The sequence below is a fragment of the Chamaea fasciata genome, unplaced genomic scaffold (assembly GCF_029207755.1).
Source record: "Chamaea fasciata isolate MVZ Bird 193981 ecotype frontalis unplaced genomic scaffold, bChaFas1.0.hap1 SCAF_12, whole genome shotgun sequence".
NCBI classification, from domain to species: Eukaryota; Metazoa; Chordata; class Aves; order Passeriformes; family Sylviidae; genus Chamaea; species Chamaea fasciata.
Genome location: NW_027094097.1, coordinates 19,271,140 through 19,297,334, shown reverse-complemented (window position 1 = coordinate 19,297,334; position 26,195 = coordinate 19,271,140). Strand labels below are relative to the sequence as shown.

General features: G+C 43.7%; 2 protein-coding genes across 3 annotated transcripts in view; both read right to left on the bottom strand.

The window, feature by feature from the left end:
* The window catches only part of LOC136296078 (hydrocephalus-inducing protein homolog), a 73,955-nt gene extending 69,826 nt beyond the window's left edge, over window positions 1–4,129 (bottom strand). Inside the window, exons 1-2 of the mRNA XM_066194902.1 lie at window positions 4,074–4,129; window positions 3,171–3,285 (exon numbers count right to left, since the gene is read on the bottom strand). Coding sequence (XP_066050999.1) covers window positions 3,171–3,285; window positions 4,074–4,129 — 171 coding nt within the window. The remainder of the gene's footprint in view (window positions 1–3,170; window positions 3,286–4,073) is intronic.
* An 866-nt stretch (window positions 4,130–4,995) lies between these two features.
* LOC136295777 (hypoxanthine-guanine phosphoribosyltransferase-like) lies at window positions 4,996–13,624 on the bottom strand. Of its 2 annotated transcripts, XM_066194403.1 has the most exons (9): window positions 13,449–13,624; window positions 10,236–10,342; window positions 9,629–9,812; window positions 9,225–9,287; window positions 8,664–8,681; window positions 8,385–8,467; window positions 7,342–7,388; window positions 6,585–6,661; window positions 4,996–5,671 (listed from the first exon to the last, which is right to left on the bottom strand). In XM_066194403.1, exons 1-9 carry the CDS (start codon window positions 13,464–13,466, stop codon window positions 5,624–5,626), a joined length of 645 nt encoding a protein of 214 aa, XP_066050500.1. In that variant the 5' UTR covers window positions 13,467–13,624; the 3' UTR covers window positions 4,996–5,623. The 2 variants fall into 2 exon arrangements, with proteins under 2 accessions (XP_066050500.1, XP_066050499.1); XM_066194402.1 differs by lacking the exon at window positions 8,664–8,681.
* Window positions 13,625–26,195: the final 12,571 nt, after the last annotated feature.

Genomic DNA, 26,195 nt, shown 5'->3' with positions numbered 1-26,195 from the left:
TCATGAAGGAGAATCTTACACTGATCCCCACTGAAGTACAGACTCATGGTGAGCACCTCTGCCCAGGCCACACTAGGGAAACAGTAGCTCACCCACCTCTGCTCTCAGCTGATCAAGAGCTGCAGGGCCACAGAGAGCAGGCTCGAGCCAAGCTGCTCTTTTGGCACCTATTTCTCCGGGTTTCCTTCTCCAGAATGCCAGGCAGCACTTACCTTGAGGACTGCCCTGTGCCCATGAGGTCACAGAGCTCTGGGGCACTGACTGAGGACTCATGGAGTAAGTAAAACCCATAAATTTACATCAGACTCCATGGGAAACAATTTTGGGATGTCCGTTATTCTGAGACAGGGAAATTGAGGCCCACACAACTGCAAGTATCTTTTTTCATCTAGAACTTAGACATCAGTAAGAAGAGAACAGTACCAGAGGAGGTGTGAGAGATGAGGCGATATTTTGCTGAACAATGTCAAAAGGTTATTAAGTTAAAGAATGAAAGTTGTTGGTTCTGTGTGTTGTTTGTGGTTTGGATTTTTTCAGGTTGGTTTGTTGCGTGCTGCTGTGAGCTGGGAGAAGGACGTGGTTGAAGACCTGACCAAAAGGAAGTAGGAGGAGAGGGGAGGGGACAGAAAAGTTGGTGATGAGAGGGGAGGGGACAGAAAAGTTGGTGGTCAGAGAGAATGGAAGTTCCTGAGTACCGTCCAACGGGAAAGGGGCCGGGGACCGCCCCAGGCAGGTATAAAGGGTATAGAAAGATTGCCATTCTGCTGGAGGGTGTCTTTGTTTGTCTCCAGGGGAGACGGAGACACGCCCAGCTCAGTTGAATCGTTACTAATAAACAGTTTTCTTTTGCTTGGATGATTTTGTCCCCGTTAATTGTATTTAAAAGTTAGTGCATTGCTAGCAGAGGTAAAGGCAAAAGTAAAGTAACACAGAAGTTAGGAAAAAGACAAATGAGGTGATCGCTGAATGAGGATAACGTTCAGTTCTTTTCTCAGCAAGTTGGTATCTCCTTTTTAAATGGGTGCTTTCTTGTAATCTGTTATTGCTATCTTATTTAATACCATTGGAGAGCACGTCTGGAATGACACAACAGCAACAAATGCTTCTGGAGCAGAGACATTGCTTTGAGAAAACTCTCCCCTGCTTTGTCTGCCCTCTCCAGACACACTGCTGTCACTCCAGAGACACAAGCAGGAATCCTCCGTGACTTGACAGGAGGCACACTCTGCCCAAGGGAGTGGCTGCAGCACGCTGTCCCCTTAGTCGTGCCCTTCTCTGAGGTGTTCCCAATCCCCCCTCTCCAGGGCGATCCTTAACCACTTTGTTACACATCTCATGCTGCCAGTTTCCTGCTCAACTGCCCACCTCGGTCACCTACCCGTTTGGAGTGGGCTTTATACTGAGCCAGTCCTGCAAGAAAAGCAGCTTTAAACACACCTCTAAGCAGGCACGGATCCAGATAAAGCACATCCATTCCCCTCTGCCCAGGGTGAGTCCCCTGTACATCTGGCAGCCTGCAAAATCTAACACCACGTCAGGGTTCCAACCCAAAGCATGAATGCAATGAGTTTTGTTAAATCTGAAGTAATTACTGCAGCTCCTCGGCCTTCAAAGGGCAACGCTGCCACTGTGGAGGGAATCCTATGACCCCAAGCATTTGATGGTGACCGCACCTAAGCAAGAGGCGGCTGTTTCAGCAGGAGAATGGCAAATGGCAATTTTGTGCCTTTGCGTCCCCAGCCTTCCCCCCCTTGTTTTAGCAATGGCAGCTACACTCCAGCAAAGCCCAGCAGCTTCAGCAGAGGTTATTTGTGTTGGCCTGGTGCAGATCAGGACTCCAAGTCCACCACAAGCAGCAGTTTGCAATGACAGGACCTGGACACTGAGATGTTTTGCTGGAGGCGAGCCTGTCACAAGCACACATCCTCTTCAAACTTCACATCAAACAGAAAGAAAAAGAGCAGGAAAAGGCTACCTTTTGACGACTCAGTCTCAGGACTTGAAATGGGCTAATGCTGGGCAGAATACGCCTCCCAGTACTGGCCTGAACCTTCTCCCTCAGGAACGTAGATGGAAGCAGCTGAAAGGCAAAAAAAAACGCAGCAAGAGCCTCAGAGATGCCACTCTTCATATAGGCTTTCTCTTGAACAAGCGGCACTGGTGAATAATTTGTGATCACATAGTCTAGGACAGTCCTGGAAGCCCTGGAAGTTACTTGCTGAAATACTTAGCATCAGTAAATTAATAACACAGAATAAAATATACATACTCCAACCCCATGGCTCTGTCCCATTAGCTTCTCCATGATTTGATGTGACTTGTTTGGGGATTTCTGCTCTTTGGGCATTTTTTTCCTCTTTAGTTTTATTGGATTGAGGCAGTGACCTTTTCAGAGAGTGGGGTGGAGCTCTCAGCACTCCCCTAACTCCATTCCTGCACAACACTCAAAACTCACAGCAAGGAGATAGCACTGCTGGGCGAGTCCAAGAGACGCAAGAAAGCAAAGTTGTACCAAGAGTGAGGTGCACAGGAATGTGTCCAAGTTTTAGTTCTCTCCATTAATTGGCTTTGGTTTTCTCTGTCTGGGCTCACAGATCCCTCCGCAGAAGAAAACAGAGGGATCTCCTTGACAGAGCCTCAGCCGTGGGGTATCTTCAGTCAAGTGATCTCCCAACAGCCAAGGCACCTTTGTGGCCCTGACTCTGCTGCCTGCAGGGCTGGATCTGTGCCCCACACAGGAGAGGAGAGGGAACAGCTGGTTTGGAACCTCTTCAGGCTGGGACCAGCCGCGTCTCTCAAGGCTTTGGGCAGAATTTGAGCTTCCCCCCCACATGCCCAAGGGCAGGTTGGTCAGAGCAGCACTGGTGAGTGTCCAGCCTGACAGAAGGAATGACTGTGGCCAAGGGGAGGGAAAGGAGCAGGTGCTCAGGGCTTCAGCTTCACAGAGGTTTAACTTGGCTCCGGTGGCAGAGCCAGGCAAGCTGGACTGTCCCTGAAGCAACACACGGTGTTCCCTACTGCACCAGGACAGCCCCACCAAGAGGAGCACGGCACAGAGAGGTGGGGACGGGGTCTGCAGCTGGACAGTGCTGCTGGACAACGGGCAGGGCAGGGAGAGGAGGGACACCAGGGGAGTTTCCAGCCTTAGCACAGCCCCAGTGGGTACTCACTTTAACAGACGCCAGTTTTTCTCTTAACAAAGAACGAGGTGGTGGTGGTGGTGGTGTCTTCTTCGAGAATCCAGAAGCCATTTTGAAGGGAGGATGTCGTAGATAAGCGACAATGCTTCACCTGGAAGGAGCAACAATGAAAGTCCGAAAATGCATACCCCAATTCATGGCAGACTCAAGGGATATACTGGTGCTAAAAATTTTACATTACTTAAAGGTAGCTAAGTGCTTGTTTGGCACAAGTAGCTAGTATTGTTAGACCTCTAGTGGGACTGTATTTGAGGACTATATGGCTATGTTGTGCACTTCAAAGATGGATCATACTGAAACCTGGAGCCAAGAATCTGAACATTAATGATAGATAGAACAAAGCTGTAGCTTAAATATTACTTAAAAACAGCTCAAGTGGACCTCCTCTTCTTTAGGCTGAAGAACCCCTGCTCTCTCAGCTGCTCCTCACAGGACTTGTGAGAGACTGGAATGTCATGGCTAATGGCTGAAATAGTGTCATAAAGGAATTTTTGCCCTTTGTGACAAAGCTGTATAAAGAAGCTGCGAGCACCAAAGCCCACCCTTGCTTGAAAATGCTTCCTGAGTGGAACTTTGGACTGTGAGTTAAGCCACCTAAGGGAAACTGAGACAAGATAAAGGTGACACTATTGTCCCACTACCTCAGGTCTGGGGAGGAGTAAACAAGGCTCAGGGAGAAACATGTATCCACAACAAAACCAAACCCAGCAGCTGTCCTGAAAATCAGCTCTGTCTGGGGAAGTCATAGCCACAGACTCATCTGCTGAGGCCAGGCTTGCACACAAACCTCCCATCAACAGAGAGGGAAGGAGGAAATTTTGGGGGTGTGGTGTAACCTCTGCTCAGAGGCAGTGGACACCCATCCTCCCTCACACAAACTGGCTCAGCTCTAAAACCCCCACTCCCAGAAGGCCACATCCAAGGGACATTGCCGTGAGGGGCAGCTGAGGGGGTGTCACAACCCATCAAAGACCTCCAAAGTGCCCCCAGACCCACGCCTGAGGCCTTGCACCAGGTGACTGCACGGGATGCAAAGTAACAGACCTGAAAATCCAGAACCCAATTCATGGCAGACTCCAAGGATATGCTGCTGCTAAAGGTTTTATATGAGTTGAAAGTAGCAAGAGACAGAGTCAAACTTGCCCTGCCCCAGGGAGGTACCTGGGCAGTCCCACCTTGCCCAAATCTGTACGAATCCATTGGACTCTTATGTTTTGTCACACCTCAGCACAGAGAAGACTAGAAGAGGATTTAATGGTATGCCGATGGGTTCCATGGAATGGTGATATTTTCCACCTTAATCAGTCTCTGTCACTCTCTTTCTGTCCCTCTCCCCAACCCCCCTCCTCCCCTTTTCTATTTCTTTCTCTCTCTCTTCCTCACATTTGCTGTTACATTAAATCCAGACTATTGATTTTGGCATATGGTCTCGTTTGCACCTGAATTCAGATGCATTTTCCTAATAATGTTAACAACCAGATCATAACAATCCACTGAAACTTGAACAGAACTCATTCACCTTTAAGCAGTTTAAGTAATCACTACAGGAAAAAATGTATAGACTAGTGTATTTAGGAGATGTTGCATTTCTTCAGTAAAAAGAGAGCACAATCATTGCACCATATATTGTTCACCCACTCGGCTGTACGTGCCACCGAACTGCTACACCAGAAGACTGGCATTATCACATCCTGTATTTCCCTTTGGCATTCTTTTTCAGAGCACAGATGCGACAAAACCAAAAACTTCAACTTTAGTCAGTCTTTACCTTCAAAGGCAATTCAGGACTCGCTCGCAGAGACAGAGTCCCCGCGAGTTCAGGACTCGCTCGCAGAGACAGAGTCCCCGCGAGTTCAGGACTCGCTCGCAGAAACCAATGTTCCGCCGACAATTCACCCGGCAAATCGCCCAGTGAAGCCGCCCGCAGGCGCCCAGGCTGCAGCGCCCAGTGCGGAGCGCGCCGTGAGGCAACTGAGGGCGCACGGCGGCCACAGCCGTGGTTACCTTCGCGGCTCCCGGGCAACCGCGGCGACGATTGTGACGGCCGCGCCGGGCCGAAAAGGGGCGCCGGGCGGACCTCGTTCCCGCCTCGGCCCCCGCCTGCTGCAGCCTTCCTCGGTTCCCCCTCGGGCCCCGGCAGGAGCGGCAGGAATCCGCCCCGGGGCCCGGAACGGGACGGGCGCGGCGCCAGAGGCTCGCAGCCAGCTCCGAGCTGCTCCCTCACAGCGGGAAAAACGCGGGAACTCAACAGTCCGTGTGCAGCGCAGAGTGCAAGTGGGAATCGGAGAGCTGCAGGTCCTGGGCGCTAACATTTGGCTTCTCGTTCTTCGTAGGGACACGCAAGCAGCGGAAGTGATTTCCTGGTGTAATGGTTTAGCACCTAAGCAGCAGCCAGGAATTAGTGCTCCAGAAGACTGACGTTATCACATCCTGTATTTCTCTTTGGCCTTCTCTTTCAGAATACAGATGTGCTAAAAGAAGAAGTACAATATTTATCAACCTCTATCTTCGAATGAAGTGCGAGACTGATTTTCAGCTGTATTCCCAGCATTGTAATAAAAACACACTAGAACCGTAATTGTTGCAAGTTCCCTACTTGCAGTAAACTCGAGGTTTTAATATTCTTTCCAAGCTTATCTGTAATATATAGGTTTATATATTTGAAAGAACTTCGGTTTGTTAAATTACTGCACACTACTTCATGCTGCTGAACAATAGCACAGATTGTTTGTGTCTTCAGCAGAACTGGTTTGTCTTAGTAAAAAGACTTAGAAGTGAAAAACTTTCCGAGTTACCCGGAATTAAGAGAGTACTTTTGAAAACAAAGGAGGGAAGAAAAGATCAACCCTATTAGTTTACGCTGTTTCCAAGTCTACTACTCTGTACAGCCTAAGGAAGCTCTAAAGGAATAAGGGAAGAGAGATCTCACAGACACGTTATCCAAAGGTGTATGGAAAACCTTCGCACGGAGTCCCTGACCAGCCGCTTCAAAGACTCGGTGATAGAAGAGCAACAGAGGATTGAACAAAGGCAGACAAATTTCCAATTCAAGTCAAATTACAAGTTATTTTATTTTCAGCTGGGGCTGCAGACTGCATGCTGTTCACTATCCTGGGGGTTCAGAAGGTCCTGCAGCATGGCTGAGCCATGAGACTTGTGGACTAGAATTATAAAAAGGTGAAGCCAGACATTTCTTATGCACCTCCATTGCATTACCAACCCGGCACCTTAAAAATGGCTTTGCTCTTTTAATGGAAGTTTCTAGCTGGAATTGAAGGGTTTTTAATTGTTGAGAAGCTCTCAGTAGAAACAAATATTTTTGCTGGGTACCCGTGGTGGGTAGGCGCCTGATAGCTGGCGGTGGAGTCATGTGCGTGTACTTACATTTAGATCTCTGAAGTATTCATTATAGTCAAGAGCATATCCAACCACAAATTTATCTGGAATTTCAAAGCCTACATCTGTAAGAAAACACAGTTCTTTTTATATCTGTGGTGTAAGTAGCTTTTAAGTGCAGAGTTTGTATTCAACACATACTTGAGCAAAGAGTAATTGGCATCATCTCTTTCAGGGCGCTTCCTTAAGAATCTGAGCTGTAAATTGATGACACAGGTTAGAATCTAAACCATTCCCATCAGTCAGTTTATAATTAAGGTATTAAGAGAATGATTTTTATTAATAAAATAATTGTTTAAAACCTAGTTATGCGTTAGTCCTGGGAGAGGAGACAAGGAATGAGATTTCACTTGAGTGAAAGTAGATGAAATGTGATTCAGTAGGACTTTCCAGTTTGGAAACAAGGCAAGTTTAATAATGCAGAGTCAAAACAAATGTCCTCTAGGGTCAAAGCAAAGCAAAGCAAAGCAGTTAAGGTTTGATTCTGTTTCTACTATCAAATAGTTCAATTTGTGTATCAAATAGCTAAACCTGCACTCAGGCCAAGCAGGGAAAAAATGTGGTCATGAGGTCTCGGGATGGCATAGCTGGTCATTGCTTCACAAGTTTTGTGTAGTTTTTCCCCATTTCTCTTGGCCTTCATGAAACTTGTGTGCCAGTCGTCAGATGTGCTGCCTGAAGTGAAACTGTAAGACTGTGTTTTGGAAAATACAGAAAAAAAGTACCAGAAAAACACCATACTTACAGTCTGGTCTGTAACCTGGACTCTGACATGTCCTTTTAATGAGCAGACTGTAAGGCAGAGCAGAGACAGTTGGTTTTTAAATTATGTCTTACTCTAAGCTGTAAACTTCCTTCTCCCACACCTCCCCATAAGCTTCTAAAATCATGCACTTCAAACAGTGAGAGTATTGCACAGAAAAAGCAGTGGTCAGCCTCGTAGTGGAGGGAGAAGCAAAGGCTCTGATCTAGGTTCATTCTCCGTGTTCAAGTGGCTCTACTTTGTATTCAGTTCCCTTCGATCCTGTGTCTCGGATCATTGCCCTTCCATGTAGCAATGCCTCAGGACACTAGAATAGCACAGAGGGGGAAGCATGTCCAAGTGGCTGGTAGCAATTTTAGTGGGGAGGGAGGGAGGAAAGGACAATGTCTTCTGCAATATTCATATCTATTCTTGGTTTGCCTGTGCACTTCAGAAGAAACTGAGAACCTCCTGGACAGTCACTAGAAGGACTGTGTGAATAACTGGTGCATAAAGCAACTGTTTTAATAAAGCATTGTGGTTACTTGACAGGCACAGGGATATTCCACAAAATTTCCTTTTAGAGATCTACCAAAAGCAGATTTAGAATGCTACTTGAAGTCATCTTCCAAGTGCTGACAGACTCTTAGATTCTGGTAACTTCTACGGTTGAGAATATTAACAAACATTCTGAGTGTTGTCATTCTAGTATTGAGGCAACTGAGGTGGTGTTAGAAAACCTATGGAAAGAGATGAATTTCCTTCAAACATAAAATAAGAAACAGGGAATCCATGAGACTTTATGGACTACACAGAAAGAGCCATAAAACCTTATTTTATTCATTTGAGCAGTGAAGATGGTAGTGCACGGGTAAATTTCCCAGTCTCTTTAAGAAACACTTAATATTTCAGCAGCTGGATGAGGATTACTTCCTGCATTTATTTCCTTTCACCCCAAACTTCAAGCCAAACAAGCACCTGTCAGCATACACTGACGATTCACCCAAATGATTTGAATATGTCAGTTAGTAGCTATATCCTTGTACCTTACAACTTTAACCATCCTGGGTTTCTTGTCTTTTATTTTTGACACCAGTGCTTTCATTGTTCTACCAGTCTCAATAATGTCCTGAAAGAGATAAAAAAATAAATTATCCTTCAAGTTTGAAAGGAAAACCAGACTGTCAGTAGACTAAATTAGAGCATACCAACCCGGCAGCACAGTAGCATAATTAATTATTATGTTATATGTAATATGTATTAATTTGAAAAGAAGGGAGGAAAAAAATCCATATCATTCCACCCCTCCTTCAGTCATTACTTACCTCTACGACTAACACATTCTGGAAGACATTATATAGGAAGAGAAGGGAAAGAAGAGAAAAGATTTAAATGGCAATTTCCAGCAAATTCTACAGCCAAAAAAAGCACACTAAAACCCTCAGTTACAAGGAAGTTGCACTGATTTTCAAAGGAGGTCGACATTTGAACTACTGACTTGACTCTGGTGATTTCTGAAGAGTCGAAATTTCTGTATTTATGAAAGCTTAAAATATGGTGATAAAGGCACCTATGTCAGGTCTAGATATCGCTCTATGTATAGCACTAGTATTGTAGAGCCACACGGAACGAGTCAATTCAGCATGGTTCCTTCCTGGGGGTTCTGGGATGAAATGGGGACTAGGATCTTGGGAGCACTCATTACTGATCACTTCAAGTTTCCGTTGAGATCAGTGGGAATTATTCTCTGTTTCAAAGCCCAGCATTTTAAATCAGTGTTAGGTGGCTGGAAGTATGCAGTACCAAAATATTAATAAAGATGGATTTCCTGGAAAATACACAAGAACAGTTGTTTCCCTTTAAAAGACAAAGATACTAATTCATACCTTCCCATTTAGTGTAGACAGTTCCTCTCCAACAAAACTGATTTTTTCTGCAGGTGAATCATTCTAGAAGGACAAAGAAGAGATGGAAGTCACATAAACATGCCCAACAGTGTTATCCTGTATTTGTTTGAAAGGTGTGCTGCTCTTGCTATTTTGCAAGAGGAGGGAGTTTGAGATCTGCCCCTGCCTTCGTCATGTTGAGTGTTCTGCTCTATGTTTATTCCAGTGAACGTATAATCTCCGCCCTTTGGGGCAGATCAGTAAATCAGTTCCTTTTTAGTAGGTAATTTGAACAGAATGGATACATGAACTCAATTTTTGTGGGGTTCTCATGCGAAGTACCACTATTTAGAATGCCAGTCTATGGAGAGAATCAATTTTCCAAAGAAAAGAAAGCTGCTTACACAGTAGCTTTTTATTCTGACAAAATCCACGGTAACAGGCACAGACTTGTCACCATTTTGATTTAGTGCTTTTATATGATCCAGCAAATCAGCAAAGAATTTGTAGCCTCCTTTAAGGACACAGAGTGCAACAATGTGGTGACTTCCCATGTCTTGCAGGATATCTCTAGCCAAACGTTCTGTCCTGTGAGGGAAAAAAAAAAAAAAGTGTTCTGTATATCATAGTTGTTTGTCCATATATTAAGCAATGTTCAAGTAAAAATTCTGATCTTGCTGTTAGGTTTCTATAACTAGCAGAGTGTGACCACAGAATGTCGTAGGAAAGTTAGTTATGTATTTGCACAGCACAAGCTGATTTAATCCACAAACCTCAATATTGCAGGATAGGTGGGCTTAAAGATCTTTGAGGGAACATGGAAGGTTAACTGGGCTTGTAGAGGAATCCTCTCCATAAACCCCCTCTCGTACTAGACTTTAGGACAGAAGGGTTGGGGCTGCAGGGTTTCCATGTTTCTCATGGGCTGCACAGGGCAGGACCTCAGTCTTTTCTTTTGGAGAGACAAAAATTGGCACCACTGTCCCTATTCTTTTCTGTTTACCCTCATACCTGTCCAGGATGAGACCATGAGGAATGAAGACTCTCTCTAAATCTTCTTCATAATGCTTAGGAATGCAAAACAGATTTTTGTTGTAGCCACTTTCCTCATCTCTTATCTGCAAAGAAAATTCAAGTAGTCTAAAACTAGCAACAAAGCCATACAAGAAAAAGCTTTCAGTCTCTGATAGTGTGAAGAAAAAATCCTCCTCCCCAATATTATGTCAAAATAAAAACATTTCTGAGAATTTTTAATCTTTCTCTTAGAACAATTCACAATCTGATAACTCAGGAGCTGGTGGCTGAGTTGTGAATGGATAACAAATACTTTGCCCCAGTCATTATGAAATAAATTCTTGGCCATGGTCAACTCATTAAAAAAGCCACCCAAAACAGTTACAACCTCCCCTCTTGCTCCATTTGCCCTTCTTGCAGAGCTCAGTAGCTTGCTCGTGTGGTAGACAAGCGAAAATTAAAATGTAAGGCACAGAGATTGGGATTACAGGTCAGCATGTGACTTTGGGGGGCTGCTCTACCTTGACCATCGCTTTCCACTGTGTAAAAGAGAAAACTTTGCCTCCTAAGCATGAATTCACAGCTGAACTTTGGACATCCCTGCCATTAGCTGTCTCAGAGAACAGGGGAGATAATTCACCCCAAAGGAGAAGCTCTGGGGTGGCAGTGGGAAGAGGGGAAGCTGCAGAGGCTGCCCAGAGGTGGGAAGCAGTTGTGCTGTTTGCCCTTGGAGCAGAGCGCTCCTCATCGTGGCTGGGGACTGGCCATGGCTATGTCCCACAGATCTGGACCTTAACCCTTCTGCCTCCAGGATTTAGGATTGCAGTCCTTTATTCAACATGCTGGTTTCAGGCTGTTGCACCCAGAGGTGTCTTCATGTGTAGAAACCCCATAATCTCCATTTGGGTTTCTCTTCTGGCCCCAAACAGATCTGTGTCTTTGGATTCTACCTCCCTTCAAGACCTTGATGGATGCTTCGTTCATTTATAAAGTGGTGGTACAAAAGCAGGCAAGGAAAAATAAAAGGAAGTAGAAAGAACTGTGAATGAGATTAATATATAAATTCTAGAAATAAATTAAGAAAACCCCCTCAAATTTGTGAGATTTTTGTCACACCTGATATTGCCCTGCTGTTGTTAAAAATGCAGAACTAACTGAAAGAAAAATTCAGAGCTGGCTCAAAGCTTCTCTAGTGAAAAGTAGGTTACGTACATACCAGTTACATTCCACAGAACTCAGTAAAGCATCTTGATAAAAGCACAGAGCTGTGGATTCGGCACTAATAGCATAAATTATTGCTAACAAGTTACCCCCTGCAAACTCTTTAGACAGATGAATTGTTTGTAATTCTCCTTCTCTTTGGCATAGGAGAGATGAGCGCTAAAGAAGAAAAGAAAAATCGACAGTAGGAAACAGTAGTAGGTTATTACTTGCAAAACGGACGGCAGCTAAAAATGAAATAACCAATTACTGCCATTTATTTTAAATTGGCCACAAATAGCTTCCTGCATTTACAAATAAAACTAGAGACAGGTGTTAAAGGAAATTTCAGAGAACAGGTTATAGTAGCACAAGGCCATGGATATAGAAGCTCATCCTGGCTGGACTAAGCATATTCTGCAAGTACTCCAAATTGATCGGCCCTAATGGTCCAAGAATGTGCAGAATGACCTTGCAGCTGAGCCCTGGGTGGGTGGCAGCAGTGCTGTTCTGCCTGCTTTAGGTACTATTTTCTTCGTGGCTGAAGCCAGTGAAGTGAAAGCTTAAGTACAGGATGGCTTTTAGATCAGGTTTGTTCGTGCCTCGTTGATCCTGGAGAGACGCTGGCAGTGACACTGGACCGGCCGTGGGTCGGGCTGCTCCACAGCACTGAGAGCAGCTGTAGTGAGCGCAGAGCTGCTCGTGGTTTGGTGTTCCATTGACCCAGCTGGGCAGCTCCAAACTGGCCCACCTCTGCCTCTGGGAGGCTGCTTGTGGTGAATACACAGGCAGAGTATGAGATTCTGACTTAATTAGAAGCGTTGGTCAAAGACAATGATTATTTGAGATTGCTAGAATACATAAATATTATTATCATTTGAAGTATTTAAAAAAAAAAAAAAGGCACCCTTAAGGACAGTCACTGCCACCAGTATAGAAAGCGCTGTTTGTTTTGTTGTTGCATTTTGGTTTGTCTGGTCTCCAAGATTCCCATGTCTATTGCATTCTACTTACCTGCAGCTTAAATGTAGCGATAATGCTCCCTGGAATTTGAGCAGCTTCTTTTGCCTAGCCATGATACTGATTGCAGTATTTAATGGACTTCAGCTTTGCAATCTGCTTTTGCATTTAGAAATGCACAGCATTTCTTCTGCACAGCAAGTTAAAGGTCAGCCTTCTTGTCAAAGCTGAGCTTCCTGCTGCACTTGATAAGTGACACCACAACTGCTTCAGCTTAAGTGAGGGGTGAGTTTTGTCTGTGTGGATGTAACTGTGCAATAAAGGTAATCCTGAGGCATACCGGTGTGAAAAATAACCATTACTACTACTTAGAGTTACTCCAGCAGTGCAGCTTTGTAGCTGTTACTTGGTTTAACAGCTCTGCTCATTGAGAGTCTTGGGTACAAACAATATCTGCTACAACAATATCCTCTGTGTGAAGCATTTTTTAAAGCCTAATGAAAGGTTCAAAACCAGAACTCATCAGTTTGAGCACCACATCACCATAGCAACCTGCCTTACAGGCTCATTAAAGCCTTTGCATTGTGGCATATGCTGAACAATACAGTGACAGCCCATAATAATAAAGCAATCTACTAAACTATCAAACAAAATCACTAAATTTTTAAATCATGTGTTTGTAACTTGAGGAGTTAGTTGTTCAATTACTGATGTAGGTTTCTGAGTTTAAGTGGAAAAAAACAACAAAATGAACGACAGTGATTTTGTACAGTAGAGAAATCCGTAACCATTGTTTCATCAGCACAGAATGAAAGAATCTCAATATAGGTATGTTAAAGTCAAACAATGGCATGCATCTGTAGAAAAGAGTCTATCCAGATGCTTCTGCTCTGAAAGCTATCTTTTCTGCCGAGTAAATATAAGAAGCAAAGCTTTCCATTAGTCAGTGTTTCTAATGTTCTGCTATTTTTGCTGAAGATGACCTTTCCCCCCACGGCCAAAGCTCCCGTCAGGCAAATAACCACACACAAGGACATTATGCTTTCTTACCTGCAGTCCTTGAGCCATGATCCCTCTGTGAACTATGCTCCTGCAGAATGTGTTGGTGTTACTACTGCAGTTTGGCTTGCTTTGTTTCAATCTTCCAGTTAGATCCCGGCTTGCTTCTAAAAGGTCGAAATTGCCATCTTTCCTGCAGGAAGCATTACTTCCTTCTACTAATGCACTGACATCACAATCGCAGGTTCTTACCTAATCAGATTAACCAGAAATAAAATGAGCTTGCTTGAGCCCTGCTGTAACCAATGAGAGTAAAGATGTGGGGAACGAGGGAGATGCAAAAGGGAAGCTCATGAGTCAAATTAATGGGAAGGGCTAGGTAGAATAGTGGGGGGTTTAACTGAAAACACTCATCAGGTATTTGGTTGTAGCAGGTGGTAAATCAGTGGCGTAGGTGTGTAAAAGGTAAATTTGTATACCATTTTCTTACACACTGTTTGTTTATACAATCCATTGTTGTCCCAAAGTCCATGTCTTATTAAAATTCATGTTATAACTTGCTGTCAGAAAATGTCAGTCAGAGATAAAGCAGAGTAAACAAAGTATATTTTTAAAAGGATACTGAAGGAGAGGTCTGCAGCTGTTGAGATGTGGTGAACCCTGTCTGTCATTCCTCCAGGGCATCCTTTCATAAAATTAGAGGGTGATTGTTCCAGTAACATGCTTCACATCATTTAAAATCAAATCATGCTGACATTCCCTGTAATCTGATTAGTCTACCACACTGCACTATTATCTGGTATTAACAGGAAAGTCTGAAATTTCTGAAAATTAATCCTACTTGCAAATTGAGCTAAAACCAGCTTGCATGCAACATATTATTGGATGTTCTTACTGGATGGGGTGCATTTTATGAATTCAACTAGTTTAGTCTTCTCTGGGTGAGGGAGCACGGTAGCTAATGAAAGGAGATTTTTCTTGTTTCTTTCTAGTCTCACAGTTGCTCTTCAGATTGTGGCTGGTGACACTTGGGAAAATGCAGCAAATCTGTTCCTATGGATTAACAGGCATATCCACAACCTTAAGTGATACATTAAATAACAGTTCTGTTTGGAAACTGTTAGTGCCTTGGGGCTACCTGACCCCTATTTGATGGAGTTAGCAGGACCTTCCTTCCATGAATTCCTGACTGTATTTCCTATACACCCCTGAGCTCCATATCCTGAGAAAAGCCTTGCTTTTCTAATTCCTTCTGTAAGGTGGTCCTTTCTAGCTGACACATTAGTTGGTTGATTCTCAGGTAGTTTTCCACATTTAAAGAGAATTCAGCCTAGTTTTGCTAAAATCAACAGCATGAATGGAACTACTTGTTTGAAGCCTCTTTCTAATCAAGGCACTAATCATTGGCACTACTGTCAGTTTGCCATTTCCAGCAGTCGAACTGAGCAAAGTGTCTGAAATTATAGGAAGAAATAAATACGGTGTGCATATCTGATGTGATCTGTAGCTCCCAGATTAGCTGAGGCCAGTGTCACAAGGCTCTGTTCTTCTCAGTATTATGGATTTTTGCGTGTGTGTAATCTCTGTATAGGGAAACATTGACTACAGATTACTCTTCCTTGGCAGGCGGCTCTCTGACCAGGCCATGTGAAAATATCCTCACATGTAACGTCATTGCTTTGGTTCTGGATATTAGAAGGCCACCTTTGCCTGTGTAAATTTTATAAATCCCTCAAGTTTTCACTTGAGGCAAGTTTTATTCCATAGGACTGACATTTCTATAAACTGTACATTGGAGCTTGCAAATCTCTGTGTCTCCTTTAGGCACTGTACTCTTAGATCTGACCTGACCCGGGTCCAGTTATAAAGTCCCGTTTAATTCTGTTTCAGAAAAGGGTTGTAGAAAATCCCTCTCCCTGACTTTTGTGTTTTGCCTGCATGGGGAATATTTGCCAAGTGACGGTGAGCTGTGACTTTATTGATTAGAGCCCCTGTTTACTCTTCCATTAAACTTTAGGCTGTTCAAGAAGTCTCTGCCTACTCTATTTGAAAATTACTTCCCAGATCATATTTGTTCAAATGAATTTAGGCTTCTCAGTGAATTCCACAGAACCATGATCGTAATCACACACCACAGTTAATTACCTGGCAAGTATTTGAAACGGCAATAAATGTGTTAGTGGTATTAACAAGTATTTTGCATCATGAAAGTAACTGCTACAGTGAATGTTTTTATTGTCACATTCTGAAAAAAAAGTATATTCACAGGTAAAATGTTCATGCTAAAACAGCTGTTTGTCATTGTTGAATAATGAAAATAGAAAACAGCTGGCATCCTTGGACGACTTCTCTGTTGTAAATTATGTGATCATACTCCCCTAGGAAAGGACAAAAAAATTTAGGTGTATATGTATTTCTTCCAAATAGGAATCTCAAGTGCATCTTTTTAAAATTAAGTGTTCGGAGGAAACCAAATTGGGTTTCAGTCTCTTGCTCTGCTCTAGATAATAGGATGCTGAAAGAGCCTGTAAGTGTAGCCCACACGAACAGACTGGAAATTAATTAGATCAGCACTGATGGCTTGGTGAACAGCAGCAGTCAATACAGAACAACACTGCTCCTGGCCTTGCATGTATTTCCAGACCTATTTAATCAGTAACGACTTTTCTCAGGACACGATTTTGCTGCTCCCATACCTGAGTTTGTTGAACAGGTTTACATTCTGTTACAGTTTGGATCGACCGGCCTCGAGAGTGCTGCGATCATTTCAAAGGTCCTCCAGAGACATGGCATAGACGCTGATAAAGGCCTGCGGGGCATTTGCTGTTAGTTCTTTCCACCCCGGAGGCAAAGCCGTGCCGCTGGATGTGCTGTAGGCCGCGCTCCGTGACCGGGCCCTGCGGGCCGAGCTCGGGCCGCGCCACGAGAGGGCAGCGGCGGCCCAGGGGAGCGCGGGCCGGGCGCCCCGAGCGAGCGCCGCCGGGAGCGGGCTGGACATGAGGGAAAGGCTCTTCCCCAGAGGAGCCGGCACCGCCCGCGTGTGACAGCGGCCGGCCGCGGGCTCCTGCAGAGCCACTCGCGGCTCTGAGGCCGGGAGCGCGGGACTGTGAGGGCACGCCTGCAACGGCACTGACAGGCGGCCAAGGCACGGGTTCTCCTCGGGATATGCCAAGGCTGTTTATTGAGGAACGCGGGCAGGAACGGCGAGGGGGTCCAGGGACACAGAACAGAAGTTCACGGACGAGAACAGCTCCGAACAGAATCAGGGAAGAGAAAGAAGAAGAGGCTCAGGGCACACGGTTATAAACGAGACAAAAAGGGCGGATCTGGGGGTGGAGGTCTAATAGGGATGGGGAAGAGTGGTGCAGAGGGGGAAATAGGAACCGGGGAGAGCCAGCAGGGTAACAGGGGTGGGACACTGCGGCAAGACAGAGCCTGGGGGGTTCGGGGGAAGGGAGGACATTCTAGGAGGGGTCCGTATAGGGTGAGCGGAGGCTGAACAGGGTGACATAGACTTTAACAAACCGACAGAACAATGAAACTTAAGAGATATTAACACGTGGCTGCGAAGGCCCCTGGGAGGAAGGCTTTCCTCACCCTCACCTAGCGGGGCGTTTCTCCTCAGCCCCTCCACGGCTGAGGCACAATAACCGTGCTGGCAGGGCCCCGGGCCCCCACAGCCGGGCTCCCCGGGGCATGGGCACGGCCCTGAGCCTGCCGGAGCTCCAGGACTGTTTGGATCCTGCTCCAGGGATGCCCCGGCTGGGATTGCTGGGACAGGAGCTGGGCTGGATGATCACACGGAGAAGGATGGAGAGGGATTGTTTCCAAGGAAAAGCATGTGGTGGCGGGACATCAGCTCAGCTGGTTGGAGCGTGGTGTTGATAACACGAGGGCTGTGGGTTTGGACCCTGTATGGGCCATTCACTTCAGAGCTGGACCTGCTGATCCTTGTGGGTCCCTTCCAACTCAGAATATTCTGTGATCCTGTGACATGGGGGATGGGTTCCTACTGACAGAGTATAGACTTAGATGAGATATTGGGAAGAAGTTCTTGACAGCACAGGTTGGTGAGACCCTGGCACAGGGTGCCCAGAGCAGCTGTGGCTGCCCCTGGATCCCTGACAGTGTCCAAGGCCAGGTTGGACATTGGGGCTTGGAGCAGCCTGGGACAGCGGAAGGTGTCCCTGCCCATGGCAGGGGGTGGAACGAGATGAGCTTTAAAGGCCCCTTCCAACATAAATCATTCCATAATTCTTTGATCATGTCATCCCTGTGCGATCCCTTCCAGCTCTGAATATTCTGTGACTCTGAAATATTTACACCGGTTCCACTTGTGTAATTGTGGGTTACAGGAAAACTGCTCTGATCTGCACCACTGAAGACCTGGCCCATGGGCTCCAAGTTCCGAGTGGCTGCTAAAACCTTAAATTAAAACTTAGCACTCATATTCAGTGCCTGATGGCTTATTAGGCAAACTGATCAATACATTTTGCAATGGCTTGACTTCAGTAATCCCATGCCCATCCTAAATCTGCTTTTTTTTTTGCTTGTTACTTTGAATTCTTAGATAAGACCGGCTGCTTAATTGGTTTGCAAATAATCTGTCTGAAAAAAACCACTCTGTACATTCCTTGGTAAACAGTGCATGTTTACAATTAAAGAGTAGAAGCAGTTGCACAAATTTCAGTCTCCTTATGTACTCTCTTAGATTGTGTAGCTTTTTTATGTAGAAAATTTCATTCATATGAACTATCATACTATCCTAATCTATTTTCCATCTGAGATTTTATTCCGAGATATTATTATTTTAGTGAAATAGAAAATCGATATAAATCTCATTCAGTATTGGGTATTTATAAATGTGCATGAAAATGTTTTTGTTTTACAACTCATCTGATAAGCCCAACAAACCATCAATAACCCTAGGAAACACGGAGTGGTGGATGTCAGAACTGTAGAACGTTACCTAGATTTTAAATTTGAATAATTCTTGAAAATATCCTGACACCAGTTCATAAGTAGATGAAGGATAAATTCTGCAAGCTCAGAAATTCTGACGACCAATGTGGAGGAAAAGGGCAGTATTTATTAACAAAGTCTTTGAGGCCCTAACAGAAATGGTGGAGTGACTGTTTGAAGGAAACCTTTATATATCTTTTGCTACATTTGGTTTGTAGATAGCAGAAATGTTTCATTCTCCTGAACTGTCTATGTTAGAAAGTCATTTTGAGGGAGGATCTGATTAGGACTGGGGCAACAGAGCAGAGACAAGGAATCAGGACTTCTGGATTTCATTCCCAGCTCAGACCCAGTTTATTTACTATATGCCTGTGGCCAGTTTATTTTCCTGACTGCTCCTGATGTACCTCTGACCTCCCTCTGTGCCTGCTTTCCCCCTCTGCTCTTGTAACCGGCTGACCTCAGTGTTGGAGTCTGCTGTGCCCTGGGCTGAGGGGTCCTTGTCAGTTTTGGGGACGTGCCTTCCAAGAAGTCCCATGGATGTCATCACTGGTGTTCACAGGCACGATTTGATAAAAGACTGTGACCTGATTCCTGGCATGTGAAGCTCCAGGCGTTGCAGTCTGATGTGTCTGTGAGCCAACAGGAGCTGCTCCATGCCTGCCATGCTGTGCATGTCTGATCCCATTCCCCTAGCCCCAACAGCTGGATAGGATGTTTCACCTCGGGAGCAATGGGTGGTCCGGGAAGCAGCCTGCTCTGCTCTTGGGGAGCTGGACTCATCTCCACCGCAGAGATGTTTAATAAAAATATTTGTTCAGCCATGGCTTTGTCTGAGTGTGTGTTCACAGCTGTTTTATTTTAGCAACATAACAGCAATAACAATTAAATCCGTATTTCTCCTTGGATAATTATTTTCCTGAATTCATCCTCAGTGCAGTGTGAATTGCTGAGTTAAAATAGAACTGCTTGCCGTGGGTTTCAGATTACGTGTGTTACCTTAGTATGATTCTTTTATTACTTGAGATGTTAAACCAGGATAAAAATACATACCACAGAGAGTCCATGTTTTGAAATATCCTTAAACTCTTCTTCATAATCACTGCTTTTAATTGTTAACATTGTTCTGTTCTGCAAAGTCATGCTTGACTTTTAGGAGAGCTAAGTGCCATCTCCCCACAACAGCATGTTAGAAAAATGTGGACTATGCATTTTAGTAAGATTTAAAAAAAACACCACGAAAACCTTTTTACAATAACATGCAGCTAATGTATTGAAGTGAAGATAGCTCATCTCTAAATCTCAGTTTTATAAACCCATCTATTTCAGTGTTGCCAATGCCTTCTGTTGAGATGTTCAGTATTGAAGATGACACTTTTGTAGGAACTGCCTTAGAAAAGTTTTACTGCTGCCACTTATGTTCCTTACAGGCCCTGGCTGTGGAAAGCCACCTCCAGTGCCACTGGCTGTGCAGGCTTGCCCACAATGTGAAAAGCCAGTTCAGTACAGTTTCCTAAGACAGTGGAGGGAACAAAGAGAAATTTTCTGCTACTGACCTTAAGTTTTCGATTCCTTTATCAGACACCAAAGATCTACTTTCAACATAAATCATTTTCATCCCCTTTAGAGATAATAATAAGTCCTTCCTTAACTGAAATGAAGGGACTGTGCCCTGAATGCCCATTTCTATTGGAGTCCTCTGCAGCAAAATATCCAGAAATTCAGAGCAGTTCACCGCATCTTTATTCTGAATATATACTTGAATTCAAGTAATTGCTTTTCTTCAGTCTTACACAAACTATATCTCAGACCTGGCAGATGTTGTATCTTCTTAACAGATATATTTTGCCAACTTAAAACTAAACATGGCTGCTTCATGGCAGTTGACAGCTGTCACTGAAACAGGACAGGAAACTGGAAAGATGATGGAGTCTTCTTATGTTTGGATTACTTTTAAGTAAATCCTCCAGTGTTAATAAATAATATAGATTTCTCAGGAAGCCTCCTTAGGCAAAATTTTTAAAAAGCAGTAATTCTGAAAAAGAGTAAGTTCTCAGCACTGATATTTCTGAAACTGACTTACTTGTCCTTTCAAAAATATTTTGTTAGTGTTTAGAAAAGGTGCAAACACTGATCATCATTGTAACGAGTGTCTTTGTCTCTGCTTTCCTTCTGAAGCCATCATTTTAATCTGGTGTAGGGGCAAGTGTTGTTTATGTAAAATATATAAAGGGGTACAATTTAAATTTCCCGTCACACACAGTCATATGGAAAGTACAGATTTATCCTATGCAGAACCATACATTTAACATGCGGAATATTTGCTAGAAGCCATCTCATTGATGTCAGCTATGTTTTTAAGGGATTTAAGCAAATTAGAGCACACTTCTCAGCATTTCTGAATTCATTAACTGACATTCTTTCACAGACAGCCAGCTCCTACTCTCCAGTCAGTATGCCCCAGCTTTTTAGGTCTAAATATTGGGATTACTTCTGTATCACCTCTACTCTGACCACAATTTGAAAAATAAGTACATAGTTTTGTGATTGCGCAGAGAGCAGTATGTTATATAAAAGATTCTTAATGGAACACTTTGTTTCATACTTCCCTTTTGTCATATAATGGTCTTGATCTGTGGGAAAAGTAATAAAACCTGAATCTGAATGGTTGAAAATTAATGCAGTTCTGCTGTAGTTAATCTACATCTTCTTTACGATGTGTATTCACTGATAGTAAAACTAATGCAATAGTCAGTTTCAAGAGTAGAATCAAATTATACCAATATTTAACCCTCAAATTTATACTAAATTTTAACCCTCAAATTATACTAATATTTAAAATCTAATAGTTAAGGCTTGCGCTTATGTCAGATTGTTTTGCTTGAAAGAGATTTATAAACTCAACATTTAATTTATAAAGTCTTGTTTCATCTAAAAATGTTTATCTTATTTTCCAGTCTGAAATACTGCTTTACTTGCATTGCTCTTGTGTGCCCCAAACTCAGCAAAATTAATCCCCTGTTTGCTCTCACCATGACAGTGAGTGTGCTATTCACTGAGAACAAGTTAGGTTTGTTTCCGGCTCTCCTTGAGGCACCTTGGCTCAGAGCAGAGACCTTGTGTGTCACCAAAAGGATCTTCCAGGCCCATTCATCAGAGCCCCATAAGTCACAGCACAGTGGACACAGCCACTGGCTTTGCCTCTGCTCAGCTCTTCACAAGAGTAGGTCATAATGAAGCTAAAAGCAGTAGTTGAATATTGATGAAGGCAATTCATTCTTCACTCCTGATCTAGTCTTCTCCACATTCCATTTGAGCCAATGCCAAAACGGACATAAAACTAATAACTCATGGACCCTTTACATAATGCTGGGCCATGCCCTCATGTGACATGGCAATTTACTTGTCCTTGTGCATTGCTGCTGCTGGAAGGGTGCTGTTTCAGAAAGGGCCATGCAGCACTGGAAAAAATTGACTTTGTAGAAAATGTAATGTAGCAGTAATGAAGAGAAACCAGGATGGGAGGCCCTGGGTTCAGATCCTGGCTGAAGATCACTCAGTCTGTCCACAAATCTCAAAATGCAGCACTATGTCGTAAAGCTGGAAACCCTTTAATATCTTGGCTTTTAGGAAAAGAAGAAACTTAAAGTCATGGAAGACAGCTGTGATAATTTTGGTCATTTTTAGACATATTCAATTTTCATTATAGCAATTATTTTTTAAATTATCTTTTTAAACATCTTCCATTGCAGAACATCATTCACCATGACTGGCTTTTCAAAAGTGCCTTTTAATCAGTTGGAGTCCAATTTGGGAAAACACAGAACTCTGCACTGACTATCCCTCTTGAAGGCAGCTGAAACTTCAGGCCTGTGCTGAAGTTTCAGTCCAGCTTCACTCATGGTGTTGAAGAAGCTGGAATGATTGAGGCACAGAGTAAACTGGAGCTGAAAACCCCTCGTATGCAGCTTTGCTGCCTCTCATCTCCTAATAGGATGTGTGTGAGAGTGGCAGAAGGGAGACCTGTCCAGGTGTCCTAGCCAGAAACTGGGACATTGAGAACCTCTCTTTTCCAGTTCAAAAAATTCCACAGACAGTGGAATGCTGTCAGTAAGAGGCTGTAACTGCAGAGTTTTTGTACAGATGATATGGTGCATAGGGTGAGTCTGCTCAGGAAAAACTAGGCAAGCTCTTAAAAGAAAAATAAGTTTTGGACAGCTAGGGGGTATAAATAGTCCTGTTACAGCTGTGTCAATGGGCTCAAAGCAAAGGCTTTGTGACTTAAAACACACAGTATGTTGTTATGTTTAAGTGTATTAAAAAAAAATCCATCATATCAAGCTGTGTTTTCTGTCTGGAAGCTAGAAAAGGTTGAGGAATAGGCTGCCAGGGAGCAGCAGGGGACAGCTGCTGCCTAAAGGAGCCACGCATAGTAACACACAGGCTGAGGTGAGCAACAGAGGTCTGTGGAGGGAACTGGGATCAACCAGGAGTCCAGATCACCAGGAAGGGTCATGGTGGTGCCGCAGGTCCAAGCTCAAGCTGGGAAGTCAATCCACAGATCAAGTCCAATGCTCTCCAGGCCTGTCCACAGCAACAAGACAGATTCCTCCGAGCTGGGGCCAGGGGCACGTGGACAGGGCTCTGACAAGGATGGGAGCCCAGTCCTGAGCTTGAAAGGAGCTGCTGCACCCCCTGTGAGACCAGCCATGGCCGGTGAGGCTGATGGGGCACACGGGGACCCAACCACAGCAGCTTTTCTCTTTAAAGCAGCCCTGAAGAGTCAGCTTTAGGGTCAATCAGGAGAGAAAATCACAAATAAATCATTGACAGTTTTTAATATAATACTTGTGCATGTCTGAAAGACTGAAAAAAATAGCAAAAAAATTTATTTACCAAGAGAGTCACGAGATCACACAAGATCTGTTCTAACCATTGAGGAAATAGTAATTCCCAAAAACTGACATCTGACATTCACCATTCAGGTTTAGCACTGAGGCAGTGAGGTGAATAATTAATTAATTAATTAATTAAGATTGTTAATTGTAATTAACAGTATTAATTTGTTTCCATCAAATACTTCTACAGCTATGCATCTTCAGAGGAAGTGAGGAGATAAATGCCATGATGCAGCACAGGGCAGCTGGTTTGGATCCTTGTCCCCATATATGCTGGAAGAGCACTAGAGCAATTATTCCTGTGTAGGTATGTTCAGACAGCCCATGATCATGAAGTTAACAGAAACCAGATATAGCTCTCCAATATGTGGAATACATACCTCCCAAGCATTGTCAGAGAGGCCATTTATTTTTTCTACGTGGACATTTTTTTCCAGAAAGAAATTAAAAAGATCAACTTAATTATTGCATTTCCATGTTTTTCCTTGCTAACTTGGATTATGACAGGTCTAAAAAAAGCTAAATGCTTTAATATGAGCACAAGGTGTGCTGCAAGGCACCCACCCACCAGAGCTCCCTGGGACTGTCCGGGTTTGGGTCCCTAAGGAGGCTCAGGCATCACTTAGCTCTGTGCTAATAAGGGTCAGTGCCTGCAGCCTCCCCTGGGGCAGCTGAGTGTGGATTTTGGGGGATCACTAGTTGTGGTTCCATGGATGTTGATGGAGCATCTGTTGAGTTCAGTACTAGATCCCTGTTCCAATTTGTGGATGGCCCCACAGCTGGAGTAAATCAGCCTAAAATGACGCATGTATTTATGGAGTTCCAAAACTCATTGCAGCGTGCTGTGTGTATGGCAAGTGGTCCTGCTGACCTCCCTGTGGGTACAGTTCTTCCATCAAACCATCCCCACCTGCAGCAACTGAGCTCTTGAGAAGCTTCAGGAGCTCTCTGCCATCAGTTGGGGATTGACCACCCTGTCTTTAGGCTGTGGAGTTGTAGTGGTCTGAGTTCATCAATACTCCTTTATTTCACAATGTGCATCTTGGGTCATGTATTCGATGTTCAAGTATTTGAAGGAAGCCAAAAACATTGAAAATATCTTGACTATAACAAGTAATGGGGTAAAAACATTTTCATTAACAGTAACAAGGTGAGGTAGTGGAGGAATGGAGAGAATTTTCACATTCCTTTGCAATTTGGGGCTTTTTTTCTCTCTAATCTGTGAAAACTTTTAGACAAAGTATTTTTTAGAGGCCATTTCTGAGAATTTGTCATCTAAGCCTGCCATGAATGAAGCAGTAAATAAATACATGTTAGGAGCAAAGGAGAAATAGTACTAGCCTTCAGGGAAGCTTCATTAGGTTCATTACCTCAAGAAGTTCAAACAGATTTTACCAAAAGTGAAGTCTGATGCCTCAAACACCACTTAAGTTGTCCTTAAGATATGTTTTGACAAAGACTCAGAACCAGCTCATTAACACCATCATGAATTTTACGTGTGACATATTAAAACTATGCCAATCACTTCATTCCAAGTATCAGTGTGTGGAGAGATCTGTTTTAAAGATCAGGAACCTTTTTTCCTCCCTTGTTCCCCTGGTAATACCATGAATATCCCCTCCTTGTTCCCTGCACTTGGCTAGTTCAGTGCTGTAATGGGGAATACAAGGTTCTGTCACTTTAGATCTGGCCATCTGAATGCATGACCAGGCGGGCAGCAGCTGAATAAAGAATAACATGCACTTGTCTCCAAATGATTCACTCTGCTGGCATTTTGTTACAGTTCTAACTCAAATGAATGGTGAAGTGTAGAGTGACTGGGGAAAGTAAAGCAGATAACATATGGCAACTAAGTGACATCCAGAATGATGAAGAGACTAGGGGACAGCTCGCTCACATCACTCCAGCAGTCTGCAACAGCCAAAATGAATCTGGGCCTTCAAACTGCATTTGTTTTGCAATGGTTTCTGAGTCTTCCGATTAAGCCTCCCATATTGATTTCAAGCTCTCTCTATTCCCCTTTGGTCCTGAACCAAAAGTAATTTATCCTAAATGCCTTAACCATGTACTGTTTGCTAGTCAAAATGTTACAGGATGGCCATTTTGTAGAAACGTGATGTATGGTACAACAAATAATTGCACAGGTCAGTTCTGGCAACCAAAATAATGTGTAGCAGATACTTTGCATAATCATGATTCCATTCGTTTAATTCCTGAGCACTTCTTTAAATGCTGTACTGCATTTGATGATGCAGTACAGAAGAATGCACTGATGTAAAAGCAGAATTTATTCTGACAGTTGACTGTAAATTTAACCACTCTAGAAACAGGCTGTGGGATGGCCATTCGTATCACTTCAGGCTTCACTAAAAGCATTCCAATGGTGGCTTCCTCTGACTGCAGCAGCCGTGAAAACACAGAACTGGATTTGATGAGTATAGACAAGCAGTGACAATATTAATGAACATGCTGAGAGAACCTGAGCAAAAGGGAAATAAGAGTTCTTTCATCACCATCTGTACCTGCTGGTCAAGCTGGGGATATCTCTTCTTTGAGATAGTGATGTTTAAAATGCTGTGCAGAAAGGACGGGAAATGGAACAGTGCACTTGTGGATAAATGCTGGAAGTCACAGTCAACATTTCCTCCTGATTCAGATCTTTTCTTTTCAGAACATGGTGTTCCCTTGTTCAGCAAAGGAACCTATATTTGGCTACATCAGATACTGTTTTGAGGGTTCAGGCCTGAATTTCGTAGGGGAGCAGCCATTCAGGATAAATCTGACTGTAACATTGCCATACTTCTGGAGGAAGTTCGAGGAAGAATTTGAAGTTGCTGCTGGAAACACAGACCCGGTGGGAAGTCAATCAAAAACCGAAGTAGAAGAGTTGAAGTTGATGCTGTGTGGAGATCAAACCAAACCAAACAACCCATGGGCC